Genomic DNA, 15,795 nt, shown 5'->3' on the forward strand with positions numbered 1-15,795 from the left:
CTCCAATTATTAAGCACTTCTATAAACTGGACGGAAGCACCAGGGCAAAAAGAATTCCAAAAGGGAACCGTGCCCTGGTGCCACTTCTTAGTTACGTCTAAGTCATGATTTAAGGTTTTTTCCTCAGAATACTTCATACTTCCTTATCAATTCAGTCCATGTTTTATCAACTCTAGAGTCACATATAACACATAATTCTGTGTCACGTATAACACATAATTCCAAAACAACTCTGTACATTTTCTATTCAGTTTGTTTGTTTGTGTATTTAGAGACGGAGTCTTGCTCTTGCTCTGTCGCCCAGGGGTGCGATCTCGGCTCACTGCAGCCTCTGCCTCCCGGGTTCAAGCGATTCTCCTGCTTCAGCCTCCCCAGTAGCTGGGATTACAGGCGCGTGCCACCACACTCAGCTATTTTCAATGTCTTTTTTTTTTTTTTTTTGAGACGGAGTCTCGCCGTGTCGCCCAGGCTGGGGTGCAGTGGCGCGATCTCGGCTCACTGCAAGCTCCGCCTCCCGGGTTCACGCCATTCTCCTGCCTCAGCCTCCGAATAGCTGGGACTACAGGCGCCCGCCACCACGCCTGGCTAGTTTTTTGTATTTGTAGTAGAGACGGGGTTTCACCATGTTAGCCAGGATGGTCTCGATCTCCTGACCTCGTGATCCACCCACCTCGGCCTCCCAAAGTGCTGGGATTACAGGCTTGAGCCACCGTGCCCGGCCTTCAATGTCTTTTTTAAACACAGTATTTCAGGCCGGGCACAGTGGCTGAAGCCTGTAATCCCAGCACTTTGGGAGGCAGAGGCGGGTGGATCACTTGAGGTCAGGAGTTCATGACCAGCCTGACCAACATGGTGAAACCCTGTCTCTACCAAAAATACAAAATTAGCTGGATGTGGTGGCCCACACCTGTAATCCTAGGTACTTGGGAGGCTGAGACAGGAGAATGGCTTGAACCCAGGAGGCAGAGGTTGCAGTTAGCTGAGATCACACCATTGCACTCCAGCCTGGGCAACAAGAGCAAAAACTCCGTCTCAAACAAACAAACAAACAAACAAACAAATAAAAGCAATACTTTATAACCAAACCAGCAACTTAAAATTTCCCTAAAGGGATACTTAAAACCAAACCAACAAAACAAAACTTATAAAGTAACGAGACATTTGGGGATTAAATAAAAGAGGAATGTGATAATTTAACAATGCTACGAATGCCCACAATAGGTCTGATAACTCACACAGAGTGAGAATGTGATGAAATATTCAGCAATCAAGCTCCACTATTTAGCGGTGAGGGAGGTCCCACTGCAGAGCCATTTCTCAAACACGGCTTTCTGTGGCACCTCTCTGCCCACCCTCCTATCCCTGCCCTCCCCTGCTCACTTGGCATTTCCTATGTTCCACAGAGGGGTTCTGGTGCCCTTCCACTGCTCACAAGGGCTCACCTCCTCAAACCTGCAGGTGGCGTTCACCCGGACCATGGTGGCTGGCCGTAGCACCTTGCTCTCGTGCAGCCGCAGACACACGAGGTCAGCGGCGCTGTTGGAGGGCGCACAGACTAAAATCCGACTGTCCGGCAAGGCAAAGTGTACCTTCATCAAAGACACACAAGAGACCAAGGCTCAACATCCACATGCAAGGTGGAAACCAGGAGCCTAAGTTCAACATGAACATTTGGTGCAGGAACTCAGCTGCGTGGGCTCAGATGCCAGCCCCCAACACACTGAGACCTGGGCCATGACTCTGCCTCGTAATACTGCTGCCAAGGCGTGGGTAAGGTGGGAAGGTTCTCCACACTCTCTTAAGATTCTAAACCACCTTCCAGGGCAGAAACGGAGTCAGATTCATCTGCACACATCCGGCATGTTGTACAATTGTGCACTCAATACCTGTTTGCTAATTTGAATCCTGAATGACGCTAAATGTAGACGGTCTTCAACTTACAATGGTTTGACTTAACGCTTTTTTGACTGTATGATGGTGTGAAGGCCATCCCCAGTCAGTCTGCTCCTCAACTTACAACGGATCATGCCTTGATGAGCCTGAAACAGGCTTTTCCCAAATCCCATTACGATGGGTTTATTAGGTGGTAACTCCATCAAAAGTCAAGAAGCATCTGTACACAATATTTTCACAAACTTAACTTCAATTACAAATGAAGACATCTAAAACTTCTGCAGAACGGTGGCTGTAGCTACTCCAAGAGTCACTTCTGCGGCAAAATTTCATGATTCAGATAAAACAGTTTACTAGGCTAAAAATGAGTTTCCTTCTAAACCTACGAAATAAGCTTTTAAATCCCCACATATCCACATAAACAGACTTAACATTATGAAATAACTGGTATTTCTCAAGCTCTTTCCAGCTGTCCGATTCTACAATCTAAACCCACACTTCCTGAAGACACGGACGACACGTGAACAGCAGCAGAGCCACAGCACCCGCGGTGCCGCTGTCCTTACCTGTAAAACAGCCTCTATTATTGTCACTGTCTTTCCAGTCCCAGGAGGTCCAAAGAGAATATACGGGAGGGGACGGCAGTCACCACTCAGAATCCTTTTAACTGCTAACTTCTGATTTTCATTTAGCACCGGATTGAAAAACTCCATCTTTCTTGCTTTAGGGGTCTGAATTTCATCTACTGTATTCAAAGTGGGGAAAGTTTCAGTTAGATGCAAACAGCTCTCAACAGCTGTGGACACATCCTCACCTAGGTCAGGCGTCAGCACGGCTGTGTAAAGGCTAAATCAGACTACAGACAGGGAGCAGCTCTTCAGTGTTACCATGGGTAAGACGCACACAGGGGCATTCCTTTAATAATCTGTGTGCGCTTTTTTTTTTTTTTTGAGACAGGGTCTGGCTCTGTCACCCAGGTTGGAGTACAGTGGCACAATCTCAGCTCACTGTAACCTCCACCTCCTGAGCTCAAGCAATCTTTCCACGTCAGTCTCCCAGGTAGCTGGGACCACAGGCACCCACCACCACACCTGGCTAATTTTTGTATTTTTTTTTTTTTGTATAGAGACAGGGTTTCGCCATGTTGTCCAGGCTGGTCTCGAACTCCTGAGCTCATGTGATCTGCCCACTTCAGCTTCCCAAAAGTGTTAGGATGACAGGTGTGAGCTCTGCACTCAACCTGTCTGTGCTTTGTTAAAGAGGGTCAGGATAACGAATGCAGCTTCTGAGAGGAAAATGACAGGGCATCAACTGATTCTGCGGCTTTAGAGATCACACTCAAATATTAGAGACTGGATTAGAAAATGTCCACATCTACAAAGAATACCTGGAAAAAACCACCCAGAATCTAAAAGTCTTCTTAAAGTATCTAACCTAAAACACCGAGTCTCCAGTCAAGGTGGAGACGGCAGCCACCTGCCACAGGCCACACGTCCCCCGACTGTTCTTCCTTCTGCATGAGAGCCCACTCCTCAAAGTCCCCGTTTTCCAGACAAGAGTCTCAGAGTTGCTCTTCTCCTTGCCCCTCACAAGCACACACCCCAATCACTCATCTCTGCAGTAAAGGGCGCCAGCGCCGGCAGGTCCTTGTCACCAACACGTCTCTCCTTTGTTCCATGTTCAGCTTGGTCCGTCATCGTTTTCCTAGTCTAGAAATTATCAGGCAGAAAAATGGTTTTAAAAAAACAGCTCGGTGTTTACACTGGCTTGGTTGAAAGAGCAAACATAAACATCTAGTGTTCTACTTTAACAGCTCTTTGGATGGATCACAGGTCAGACCCTTTGAAAAATAAAGAAAAAACAGATTATCAGATAAAAAGCTGCTAAAAAGGCTTACGCTTTTTCTTTGAACTTGCTTTTATAAATAAATATAAAGTAAAATTTGTGATGAAACCAAAGCGCAGGACTACATTTTATTTTATTGTCTTCCCTTGGTACATCCTACCTGCTTTCCAGGCTGGACAGTGGGGGAACCTGCAGGGGATGGTCAAGGGTACAGCCCAGGGCTCTGGGTCTCACAGGCCTGCACAGTGTGCAAAGTGCCAGTGCTGCCTATTGACGTCAGGCAAGATCCTGCACCAGGCCGGGCGCGGGGCTCACGCCTGTCATCCCACCACTGTGGGAAGCCAAGGCAGGGGGTCACTTGAGCCCAGGAGTTCACGACTAGCCTGGGCAACTTGGTGAAACCCTGTTTCTAGCAAAAATACAAAAAAAAAAAAAAAAAAAAAAATTAGCAAGGCATGGTAGTGCTCACCTGTGGTCCCAGCTACTTGGCAGGCTGAGGTGGGAGGATCACTTGAGCCCAGGAGGCGGGGCTGCAGTGAGTGGAGATTGCACGACCAACTCCAGCCTGGGTGACGGAGACCCCACAACTCAAAAAAAAAAAAAAAAGAAGGCTGGGTGCAGTGGCTCACGCCTGTAATCCCAGCACTTCGGGAGGCTGAGGCGGGCAGATCACGAGGTCAAGAGATCGAGATCATCCTGGCCAACATGGTGAAACACTGTCCCTACTAAAAATACAAAAATTAGCTGGCCGTGGTGTCACCAGCTACTCGGGAGGCTGAGGCACAAGACTTGCTTGAATCCGGGAGGTGGAGGTTGCAGTGAGCCGAGATTGCGCCAGTGCAGAGCGAGACCGTCTCAAAAAAAAAAAAAAAAAAGGATCCTACACAAGAATTGGTTGTACGTTCCAACATAAACGGCATTTGTCTTAAACCAGTGGGATTTTCCACTTTTTTCATTACAATCTGTAATCCACAGCTTTGCACATTTATCTTTGTTAAATAACTTCATTACTTTCATAGGACAGATTCTGGAATCTGTGAAATCGAAAGTTCTGGGGTCAGCAGTAGTGGCTCACACCTATAATCGGAGCACTTCAGGAGGCTCAGGTGGAAGCACTGCTTGAGTCCAGGAGGTCAAGGTTGCAGTGAGCCATGACTGTGACACCACACTGCAGTTAGGAGGACAGAGGAAGACTCTGTCTCAAAAAAAAAAAAAAAAAAAAAAAAAAAAGGTCTCACATTAAAAAATTTACACACACGTTACTAAGTTTTAGTCTAAAACAGGCTTGTCCGACCAGCAACCCATGGACTGCATGCGGCCCAGGACAGCTCTGAATGCAGCCCAACACATATTCGTAAACTTCTTAAAACATTATGAGTGTTTTTGTGATTTTTTTTTTTTCAGCTCATCAGCTATCATTAGTGTTAGTGAATTTTATGTGTGGCCCAAGACAAATCTTCTTCCAGTGTGGCCCAGGGAAGCCAACAGATTGGACACCCATGGTTTAGAAGTTTATGCCAATATTCTCCTTCCACAACTATTGTGTTTTTCAGAGTGTGACTGACATACAATAAGGTGCACATATTTGAAGTGTGTGACTTGACAAGTCTGACATGTGCACATACCCATAAAACCATCAGCACAATAGAGACGACAAACAGACCGTCAGTCCCCAGAGCTGCCGTGTGCCGCAGCCCCTCCAGTCACACTGGCTGCTCACGTGCTCTGGAACTTCATACTTCACATGAGTGCACACAGTGTGACTCACTGGAGAGACACCTGTGCTGTTGCATGTCAACAGCTTGCTCCCTGTATTGCTGAGTCATGTTCCATTGTACGAACGCAATGCGACTTGCTTATCCATTCACCTGCTCATGGACACTGGGTTTTTGGTGATTAAAAATCCAGCTGCTGTGAACTTTGTGTATGGGTCCTGGCATGGCCGTAGGTCTTCATCTCTCTGGGGCACACGCCTAGAGAGAAATGACTGGGTAGTATGGCAGGTGTGCATCCAGCTTCTTAAGAACACCTTTTGCACAGTGGTGTGCCACACCCACTTCCCACAGCAGGGTATGTGCCAGCGGCCCCACGTGCTCACCAATGCACAGATGGTCCAATTCAATTTCTGGCCATTCTAGTAGGTGTTCAGTGGTACCTCGTTGTGGTTTAATTTGTGTTTCCCTAACAACTAATGATGTTGAACATCTTTCATGTGTTTATTACCATCTGTATGTATTCTTTGGTAAAGTGTTCAAGTGTTTGATCCATTTTTGAAAACTGAGTTCCTAGGCAGTTTGTAGAGTACTGTTTGCCAAATACAAGTTCTTGATCAGATGTGATTTGCAAATTATTTTCTCTAGTCTGTCACTTTTCGTTGTTTTACCAGTGTCTTTTCTTTTTCTTTTCTTTTTTTTTTTTTGAGACAGCGTTTTTCTATGTTGCCCAGGCTAGCCTTGAACTCCTAGGCTCAAGAGATCCTCCAGCCTCAGTCTCCTGGGTCACTGGGACTAAAAGTGTATGCCATTGTGCCTGTCTAACAGTGTCTTTTCAACAGCAAAATACTTAATTTCACTGAAGTCCAATATATCAATTTCTTTATAAGTCATGCTCTTAGTGTCACATAAAAAAAATCCTTGCACAAAGGACGTGCAGATGTTCTTCTACGCTGTTTTCTAGATGTATAGTTTCAGGCTTTACATTTACGGCTACGAACCACAGAGTAAGTTAGTTTTTGTCTATGCTGTGAGGTACGGATGCAGGTTCATGTTTTTGCATGTGTCCTGCATTTACAGATCATTTTAGGTAAAACAGGCAACTTGATAATATGGCGTCTTCGGACCCCAGAGATACAATAATGTTTAAAACATTTAGGTGCTACTTAAAAAAAAAAAATTCAGGCCGGGTACGGTGGCTCACGCCTGTAATCCCAGCACTTTGGGAGGCTGAGGCGGGCGGATCATGAGGTCAGGGGTTCGAGACCAGCCTGGCCAACATGGTGAAACCTCGTCTCTACTAAAAATACAAAAATTAGCAGGGTGCAGTGGCACGCACCTATAATCCCAGCTACTCAGGAGGCCAAGGCAGGAGAACTGCTTGAATCTGGGAGGTGGAGGCTGCAGTGAGCCGAGACCTGCCACTGCACTCCAGCCTGGGCAACAGAGCGAGACTCTGTCTCAAAACAAACAAACAAAAAACCAAAAAACAATTTCTGAGTGTTTACTGGAAATATATATACAACTTATTTTTCTACACTGATCTTGTATATTGCAAAATCACTTATTAGTTCTAACAGCTTCATTTTAGATCCCATCAGGTTTTTTCTTTTCTTTTTTTTTTGAGACAGGGTTTCACTTTATCAGGGCTGCAGTGTAGCGGTACAATCACAGCTCACTGCAGCCTCGACCTCCCAGGCTCAAGGGATCCTCCTGCCTCAGCCTCCTGAGTAGCTGGGACTATAGGTGTGTGCCACCATGCCCAGCTAATTTTTAAACTTTTTAAAAACAGAGACAGGGTCTTGCATGTTGCCCAGGCTGTTCTCAGTGATTTTCCCATCTCAGCCTCCCAAAGTGCTGGGATTACCAGCATGAGTCACTATACCCAGCCTCCATCAGACTTTCTATAGGATGTGGATGCCTTTTCTTTCTGCTTCATTGCACAATGCTGGGCAGAAATGCTGAGTAAACATGCTCTGATCCTGATCTCACAAGCAAAGAGCATTTAGTTATCACTAGGTAGGTTTTTGTAGGTAACGGAAATTTCCTTTTTATTTCTAGTTTGCTGAATTTTGATCAGGAATGGATGCTGGATTTTGTCAGATGGTTTTTCCTTTTCAGCTTGTTAATATGGTATATTACACATTGATTTCTGGAATGTTAAGCCATTCCTGGGATGAACCCTCTTGGTCTCATATACATGTGTCATATAAATATATATCTGTATATATGTGTGTGTGTGTGTGTGTATATATATATATAATTTTTGAGACAGAGTCTCGCTCTGTCACCCAGGCTGGAGTGCAGTGGCATGATCTCGGCTCACTGCGATCTCCACCTCCTGGGTTCAAGCGATTCTCCTGCCTCAGCCTCCTGAGTAGCTGGGTCTACAGGTGCCTGCCACCGCACTCAGCTAATTTTTTTTCTGGGATGGAGTATTGCTGTATTCTGTTGCCCACACTGGAGTGCAGTGGCACGATTTCAGCTCACTGCAGCCTCCACCTCTGTTCCATTTTAGATAGTTTCTACTGCTCCGTCTTTAAGTTCACTTTTTTCCTTCTGCATTGTCTAGTCTGCTGATAATTCTGTCCAATATATTTTTCATTTTAGGCACTGAAGTTTTCATTCCTAGAAGATAAAATTGTCTTTTATATATCTTTCATGTCTCCAATTAACATGCTCATGTCTTCTACTTTCTGGAACACATGGAACTTATTTATAACTGTTTTAATGTCCTTGTCTGCTGATTCTACCATGTTATTTTGGGGGGTTGGTTCCAACTGACTAAATTTCCTCCTTTTGGGTTATGTTTTTCACTTTTTCATTTTTTAATCAGATGTCAGACAGTGTTCATTTTATACCTTGTTGGGTGCTGGATAATTTTATATTCCTATAAATACTCTTAAACTTTGTTCTGGGATGCAATCCAATTATTTGGGAACAGCTTGCTCCCTTTGAGGCCATCATACTTTGTCAGTCTGGGCCGGAGCAGCCTTCAGTCAAGGGCTAGACTTTCTACACTCCTGAGACAACACCCTCCCAAGGACTCTACATGTGAATTATGAGGTTTTTCTTCTCTGGCTGTGGGCACAGCTATTTTTGGCACTGTGTCAACTTTAAGGATTTTTCTTGCTGTTCTTTCTAGCTGGTTCTTTTCCACACCTGGGTATTTTACTCACATCACGCATTCATCAATGCTCAGCTGGAAACTCAAGGAGGAACCTCTGTAGGTCCCCAGATGCTCTCTGTGCCCTGCCCTCTCCCCAGCATTCTACTCTGTCAGCCTTATCCCGCTTGCCCTCCCCACCCTTCCAAATGCTGTCTCTGCACTCAGATAGGTCACCAGGCTCCACCTGGGCTCCCTCTTGGTGCTCTCTGGCCAAGACACTCTCGGAAGGCTGTGAGTTGGGAAAACCATGGGGTCACCTCATTTGTTTCCTCTCTCAGGAATCCCTGTCCTATGACAGCTGATGTTAATGTCTGAAATTGTTGTTCCATATGGTTTGTCTGATTTTTTTATTGTTTCAGGAAGAAAGATAAATCTGGTCCCTGAAATTCTATCTTGGTTGACATATGAAATATTCTTGAGGCCGGGCACGGTGGCTCAAGCCTGTAATCCCAGCACTTTGGGAGGCCGAGACGAGCGGATCACGAGGTCAGGAGATTGAGACCATCTTGACTGCACTCCAGCCTGGGCGACAGAGCAAGACTCCGTCTCCAAAAAAAAAAAATTCTTGAGTTTATTTTCAATCTAGTTAATCCATAAGAAGATAATGTTTTGCATTTTAAAATCTACAGTCAATTAGGAATGTGCCCACCTAAATAGTAGCACCTCCCCGACCTCACAGGCCATCCGCATCACAGACTGTCCCTGAGAATCAGGCAGTATAACGAACTAGTAATGAGGTGATGACGGAGAAGAAAAGCACTGTCCAAGGAAGACTCCTTTCTATTTGCAGAACAAAAAAGAGATCAACTATAAAATACGCCACAAATAACTTTCAAGGATAACGTCTTGCTGCTTCATTTGTCGTATTTTCCATGATTGTGTAGGCATTCTAAACCTATCATTTTTGCATTTTGGGGGAGGAAGTATAAAATGGTAAGCATTTTTGAGTATTAGATATAATTTAAAAATTCATGTTATACATCGAAAACATGCTCATAAAACCAAATTTGAATAGCACAGAGTAAGTTATAAGCTCCACCATGGCATAGATGACCTTCTCGTTATTAGAAACACGAAGATAAATAAAACCACTTCTATTGTATTCACAAAAAGAGGCACTATATTACTAATTATGGAGTGACTGGACTATGAAAGCTTTTTTTTCTTTTTGAGATGGAGTTTTGCTCTTGTTGCCCAGGCTGGAGTGCAGTGGCTCAATCTTGGCTCACTACAACCTCTGCCTCCTGGGTTCAAGTGATTCTCCTGCCTCAGCCTCCCAAGTAGCTGGGATTATAGGTGTACACCAGCACGCCCGGCTAATTTTTTGGATTTTTAGTAGAGATGGGGTTTCACCATGTTGGCCAGGCTGGTCTTGAACTCCTGACCTCATGATCCGCCTGCCTCAGCCTCCCAAAGTGCTGGGATTAGAGGAGTGAGCCACTGCGCCTGGCCTAGAAGTTTTTTTTTTTTTTTTTTTTTTTTTTGAGACGGAGTCTTGCTCTGTCACCCAGGCTGGAGTGCAGTGGCCGGATCTCAGCTCACTGCAAGCTCCGCCTCCCGGGTTTACGCCATTCTCCTGCCTCAGCCTCCCGAGTAGCTGGGACTACAGGCGCCCGCCACCTCGCCCGGCTAGTTTTTTGTATTTTTTAGTAGAGACGGGGTTTCACCGTGTTAGCCGGGATTGTCTCTCGATCTCCTGACCTCGTGATCCGCCCGTCTCGGCCTCCCAAAGTGCTGGGATTACAGGCTTGAGCCACCGTGCCTGGCCAACCTAGAAGTTTTTATAAAATATCTTTGCAACATTCATGAAGTTTGGAAATGTTAACAATTTGCGGGGTGTGTATCCTTCCAGACATTTTCCATGCATACACAATCACATAAATGTACCTAAGTGTACACAAAAACCATGTAATTTAAAAATAAAACTCTAAAGCCAGGCGTGGTGGCTCACACCTATAATCCTGGCACTTTGGGGGCCGAGGAGGGTGGATCATAAGGTTAGGAGTTCAAGACCAGCCTGACCAATATGGTGAAACTCTGTCTCTACTAAAAATACAAAAATTAGCCGGGTGTGGTGGCACATGCCTGTAGTCCCAGCTACTCTGGAGACTGAGGCAGGAGAATCGCTTGAATCTGGGAGGCAGAGGTTGCAGTGAGCCAAGATTACACCACTGCACTCCAGCCTGGGTGACACTGCAAGACTCTGTCTCAAAAAAAAAAAAAAAAAAAAGAAAAAGAAAAAAACCCAACTCTAAGGTCATATAAACATCCATACTTTGCTTCCCCTATTTAATATATTGTAGCCATCTTAGCCCTTGCACATAAACTTTACACTAAATCTATTTTGTGAATATTGTAGTTCACTTGATTTTAACTGCAATTTTGGGTTATTTGTGAACCACACTGCTCGAATACTCCAGTCAACTGAGCGCTAATACGCCAAGAAGGAAATTCCCATCCCCTGTGTAGAGACAGTTACGTCGCTGAGCACTACCTTTTTGCTGGTGGACCGTCCATTGCTTTTGGTGTCTTGTTCATGGTTCCAATTTCCTGTCACTTGGGGAGACTGTAAAATAATTTCTTCTGGAAACAACACTTTTAAAATAAAAAAAGGTAAGAGCATAGGTATAACTAAAAAGCTAAAAAAAAAAAATTAATAGAGGTTGTTTATGGCTGACCCTAAAGTAATTAATATTCTATTCCCTTCCTTTCTTAACCTGCCTGTTACACTGTTTCTAAATCAGAGCATTATTAGTACTGCATATTCTTCACAAGAAAGCCATTTACTCGCCCATCTGCAAAAACAAAAATGAATTACATTTATGAGGGGAAAGGCGAGCAAGATGAATTTATTTTCAGTTATTTAAGCAAGCTATTATTAGTTATTCACTAAGCTGAAATAGTAAGAAAATACTAAAACTTGATAGAAAATTAAAAACATGAATATAATAAAGTTTTACTTCTAATGTTATGACTGAAGAGACTATTTTACACAAAATTTTACATGAAGCCTATAAAAATACTCTGTGAAGATGTAACACTATCATTCTATAAAAATAATACCTTTTACACCTAAGTGGATGACTTGTTCAAGTGCAAAGTGACACCGTCTGCTTGTAGTCCTGCCGGGAAGAAAACCACATAAAATAACTAACTTTGCATTCAGAACTATTAAGGCTGGCATACAGTAATGCAAATTTGATTATACAACCTTTAAGTCAATATAAAAAAAACACAGCAACAATCCAACAATCAATGAAATAGAGAACAGAAAAACACTAGAAAGGATGGGCGCAGCAGCTTACATGTGTAATCCTAGCACTTTGGGAGGCCGAGGTGGGCAGATCACCTGAGATCAGGAGTTCGAGACCAGCCTGGCCAACATGGTGAAACCCTGCCTCTACTAAAAATACAAAAATTAGCCAGGTGTGGTGGTGGTGCACGCCTGTAGTCCCAGCTACTCAGGAGGCTGAGGCATGAGAATCACTGGAACCTGGCAGGCAGAGGTTGCAGTGAGCTGAGATGGCACCACTGCGCTCCAGCCTGGGTGACAGAGTGAGACTCTGTCTAAAAAATTTTTTGTAAAAACCACTAGAGAATACCAATGAAGCCAAAAAAAAAAAAAAAAAAAAAAGAAAAAAAAGAAAAAAAAGCATGTGACAAAATCCCACACCCATTCTTTTTTTTAAAGAGACAAGGTCTTGCTGTGTTGCTTAGGCTGGAGTGCAGTGGCACATTCACAGCTCACTGAAGCCTCAAATTCCTGGGCCCACGTGATCCTCCCACCTCAGCTTCTCAAAGTGCTGGGATTACAGGTGTGAGCCACCACACCTGGCCCCATATCCATTCTTGATTAAAAACTCACTAAAATAAGAATCTATCTCCTCAACCTGATAGAGGGCCACTATGGAACCTACAACCCACACTGTACTAACTCATTCAGGACTGATAGCCCTGCCCCTAAGACCAGGGACGAAGCCAGTGCATCACTTCTCACCACTTCTATCCCACACCGGCACAGAAGTTCCAACCAGTGCAGGAAGGCAAGGGGGAAACAAATACAGAGCATCCAAATAAGAAAGGAAGAAGTAAAACTGTCTTTGTTTTGTTTTGTTTTGTTTTCAGACAGAGCCTTGCTCTGTCACCCAGGCTGGAATGCAGTAGGGTAATCTTGGCTCACTGCAACCTCCGCCTCCTGGGTTCAAGTGATTCTCCTGCCTCAGCCTCCTGAGTAGCTGGGATTACAGGTACCTGCCACCACGCCTGGCTGATGTTTTGTATTTTTAGTAGAGACGGGGTTTCCCCATGTGGGCCAGACTGGTCTCAAACTCCTGACCCCAGGTGATCCGCCTGCCTTGGCCTCCCACAGTGCTGGGATTACAGGCGTGAACCACTGCACCCGACTTGAAACTGTCATTCTTTGATGTACGACTGTATATGCAGAAAATCCTACAGACTCTATGAAAAGCTACTGTAGCTATTGAGTTTAGGAGACCTGCAGGATACAAGGTAAACAGACAAAAATCAACTGCTTTTTATAAATACTAGAAACAAGCAATTAGAAACTTAAGTTAAAATTACTGTTTATAGGCCGGGCGCGGTGGCTCAAGCCTGTAATCCCAGCACTTTGGGAGGCTGAGACGGGCGGATCACGAGGTCAGGAGATCGAGACCATCCTGGCTAACACGGTGAAACCCCATCTCTACTAAAAAATACAAAAAACTAGCCGGGCGAGGTGGCGGGCGCCTGTAGTCCCAGCTACTCGGGAGGCTGAGGCAGGAGAATGGCGTGAACCCGGGAGGCAGAGCTTGCAGTGAGCTGAGATCCGGCCACTGCACTCCAGCCTGGGCGACAGAGCGAGACTCCGTCTCCAAAAAAAAAAAAAAAAAAAAAAAAAAAAAAATTACTGTTTATAATAGCCATTTAAAAACTTTAAATAGGTATAAATCTGACAAAAGACACGTAAGACCTATACACTGAAAAGTATAAAATCTTGCTAAGGGCCGGGCGCGGTGGCTCAAGCCTGTAATCCCAGCACTTTGGGAGGCCGAGACGGGTGGATCACAAGGTCAGGAGATCGAGACCATCCTGGCTAACACAGTGAAACCCCGTCTCTACTAAAAAATACAAAAAACTAGCCGGGCGAGCTGGCGGGCGCCTGTGGTCCCAGCTACTCGGGAGGCTGAGGCAGGAGAATGGCGTGAACCCGAGAGGCGGAGCTTGCAGTGAGCTGAGATCAGGCCACTGCACTCCAGCCTGGGCGACAGAGCGAGACTCCGTCTCAAAAAAAAAAAAAAAAAAAATTCTTGCTAAAAGAAATGAAAAAAGACGCAAATAAATAGAAAGATACCATTTTCCAGGGCTGGAGGACTCATTATTATTAAGATTTCAATTCTCCCTTAAACCGACCTATAGATTCAATGTAATCCCAATCAAAATCCCAACATGCTTTCTGTAGAAACTGATATGACCTAAAATCCATGGAATAATAAAGACCTAGAATAGCCAGACAACTCTGAAAAGGAACAAAGTTGAAGGCTTGATACTACCTGATTTTGAGACTTATCATAAAGGCACATATCATATACTATGTTTGTGTTCCCCTCAGCTTCATACAGTGAAACTTCATCCCCAGTATGATGTTATTGGGTATGAGGAGTTGAGGCCTCTGGCAAGTGATTAGGTCATGAGGCTGGGGCCTCAAGAATGGAGTTAGTGCCCTTACACAACGGAGCACAGAGAGCTCTCTCTCATCCCTTCTGCTGCATGAGGACACAGGGAAAAGATAGCCGCCTATGAACCAGGAAGCAGTCTCACTAGGACACTGAACCTGCTGGTGCCTTGACCTTGGGCTTCCCGACCTCCAGAGCATGAGTAATACATTTCTGTTGTTTATAAGCCACTCCATCTATGGTGCTATGCTAATGCAGCCTGAGTGGACTAAGACAGACAATAAGACCCTGTAATGTTGGTGTCAACACAGACAAGTGTACCGTACGGAACAGAACAGACAGTCTGCAGAAACAGATCAACAAATATTTGGTTGGCCGGGTGTGGTGGCTCACGCCTATAATCCCAGCACTTTGGGAGGCTGAGGCGGGCGGATCACGAGGTCAGGAGATCAAGACCATCCTGGCTAACACAGTGAAACCCCGTCTCTACTAAAAACACACATAAAAAAACTTAGCTGGGTGTGGTGGCAGGTGCCTGTAGTCCAAGCTAGTCAGGAGACTGAGGTAAGAGAATGGCGTGAACCCAGGAGGCGGAGCTTGCAGTGAGCCGAGATCATGTCACTGCACTCCAGCCTGGGCAACAGAGCGAGACTTTGTCTCAAAAAACAAAAAAAAAAAAAAAAAAAAATTTGATCAACTGATTTTTTTTTTTTTTTAAACAAAGGTACAATAGTAATTCATTGGAGAAAGGACAGTTTTTTCATCAAATAATGCTTGGACAACTGGATGTTTATTCCACCCTCCAATTTCCATTCATACCCCACAAATAATTTGCAAAGCTTAATGAGATAGATCATAATCCTAAATGTACAGGTTAAAGCTGCCAAGTTTCTAAAAGAAAACAGGATAAAATCGTTGAGATCCAAATTAAAGATTTCTGAGATGCATCACTAAAAGATCTGTGAAAGAAAACATTCATAAACTGGACTTCACCAAAATTAATAATTTCTGCTTTTCAAAAGGCACTATAAAAACAATGAAAATACAAGCTGTAGTCTGAGGAAATATTTGCACAGACACATATCTGATAAAGCATTGTACTGAAAATATACAAACATCTCTGCAAACTCAATCATGAGAAAACAATTTTTTTAAAATGGGCCCAAAGACTTGAGGAAAGACTTCAACAAAGATTTTGTACAAATGGCAAAAAAGCACATAAAAAGATGTTCAGCGGCCGGGCGCAGTGGCTCACACCTGTAATCCCAGCAATCTGGGAGGCCAAGGTGGGCAGATCACGAGGTCAGGAGATCAAGACCATCCTGGCTAACACGGTGAAACCCTGTCTCTATTAAAAATACAAAAAAATTGGCCGGGCGCGGTGGCTCAAGCCTGTAATCCCAGCACTTTGGGAGGCCGAGGCGGGTGGATCACGAGGTCAGGAGATCGAGACTATCCTGGCTAACATGGTGAAACCCCGTCTCTACTAAAAATACAAAAAACT

The 15,795-nt window shown here is 44.5% G+C and overlaps 1 protein-coding gene across 2 annotated transcripts in view; it reads right to left on the minus strand.

Annotated features, from left to right (window-relative positions):
* Positions 1-15,795, minus strand: part of MOV10L1 (Mov10 like RNA helicase 1) — a 71,704-nt gene that overhangs the window by 16,653 nt on the left and 39,256 nt on the right. For both annotated transcript variants that reach the window (XM_015150611.3, XM_015150608.3), the window contains exons 14-18: positions 11,683-11,741; positions 11,114-11,214; positions 3,494-3,602; positions 2,460-2,638; positions 1,443-1,589 (exon numbers count right to left, since the gene is read on the minus strand). In XM_015150611.3, coding sequence (XP_015006097.3) covers positions 1,443-1,589; positions 2,460-2,638; positions 3,494-3,602; positions 11,114-11,214; positions 11,683-11,741 — 595 coding nt within the window. The remainder of the gene's footprint in view (positions 1-1,442; positions 1,590-2,459; positions 2,639-3,493; positions 3,603-11,113; positions 11,215-11,682; positions 11,742-15,795) is intronic.

The sequence above is a fragment of the Macaca mulatta genome, chromosome 10 (assembly GCF_049350105.2).
Source record: "Macaca mulatta isolate MMU2019108-1 chromosome 10, T2T-MMU8v2.0, whole genome shotgun sequence".
Classification (NCBI taxonomy): domain Eukaryota; kingdom Metazoa; phylum Chordata; class Mammalia; order Primates; family Cercopithecidae; genus Macaca; species Macaca mulatta.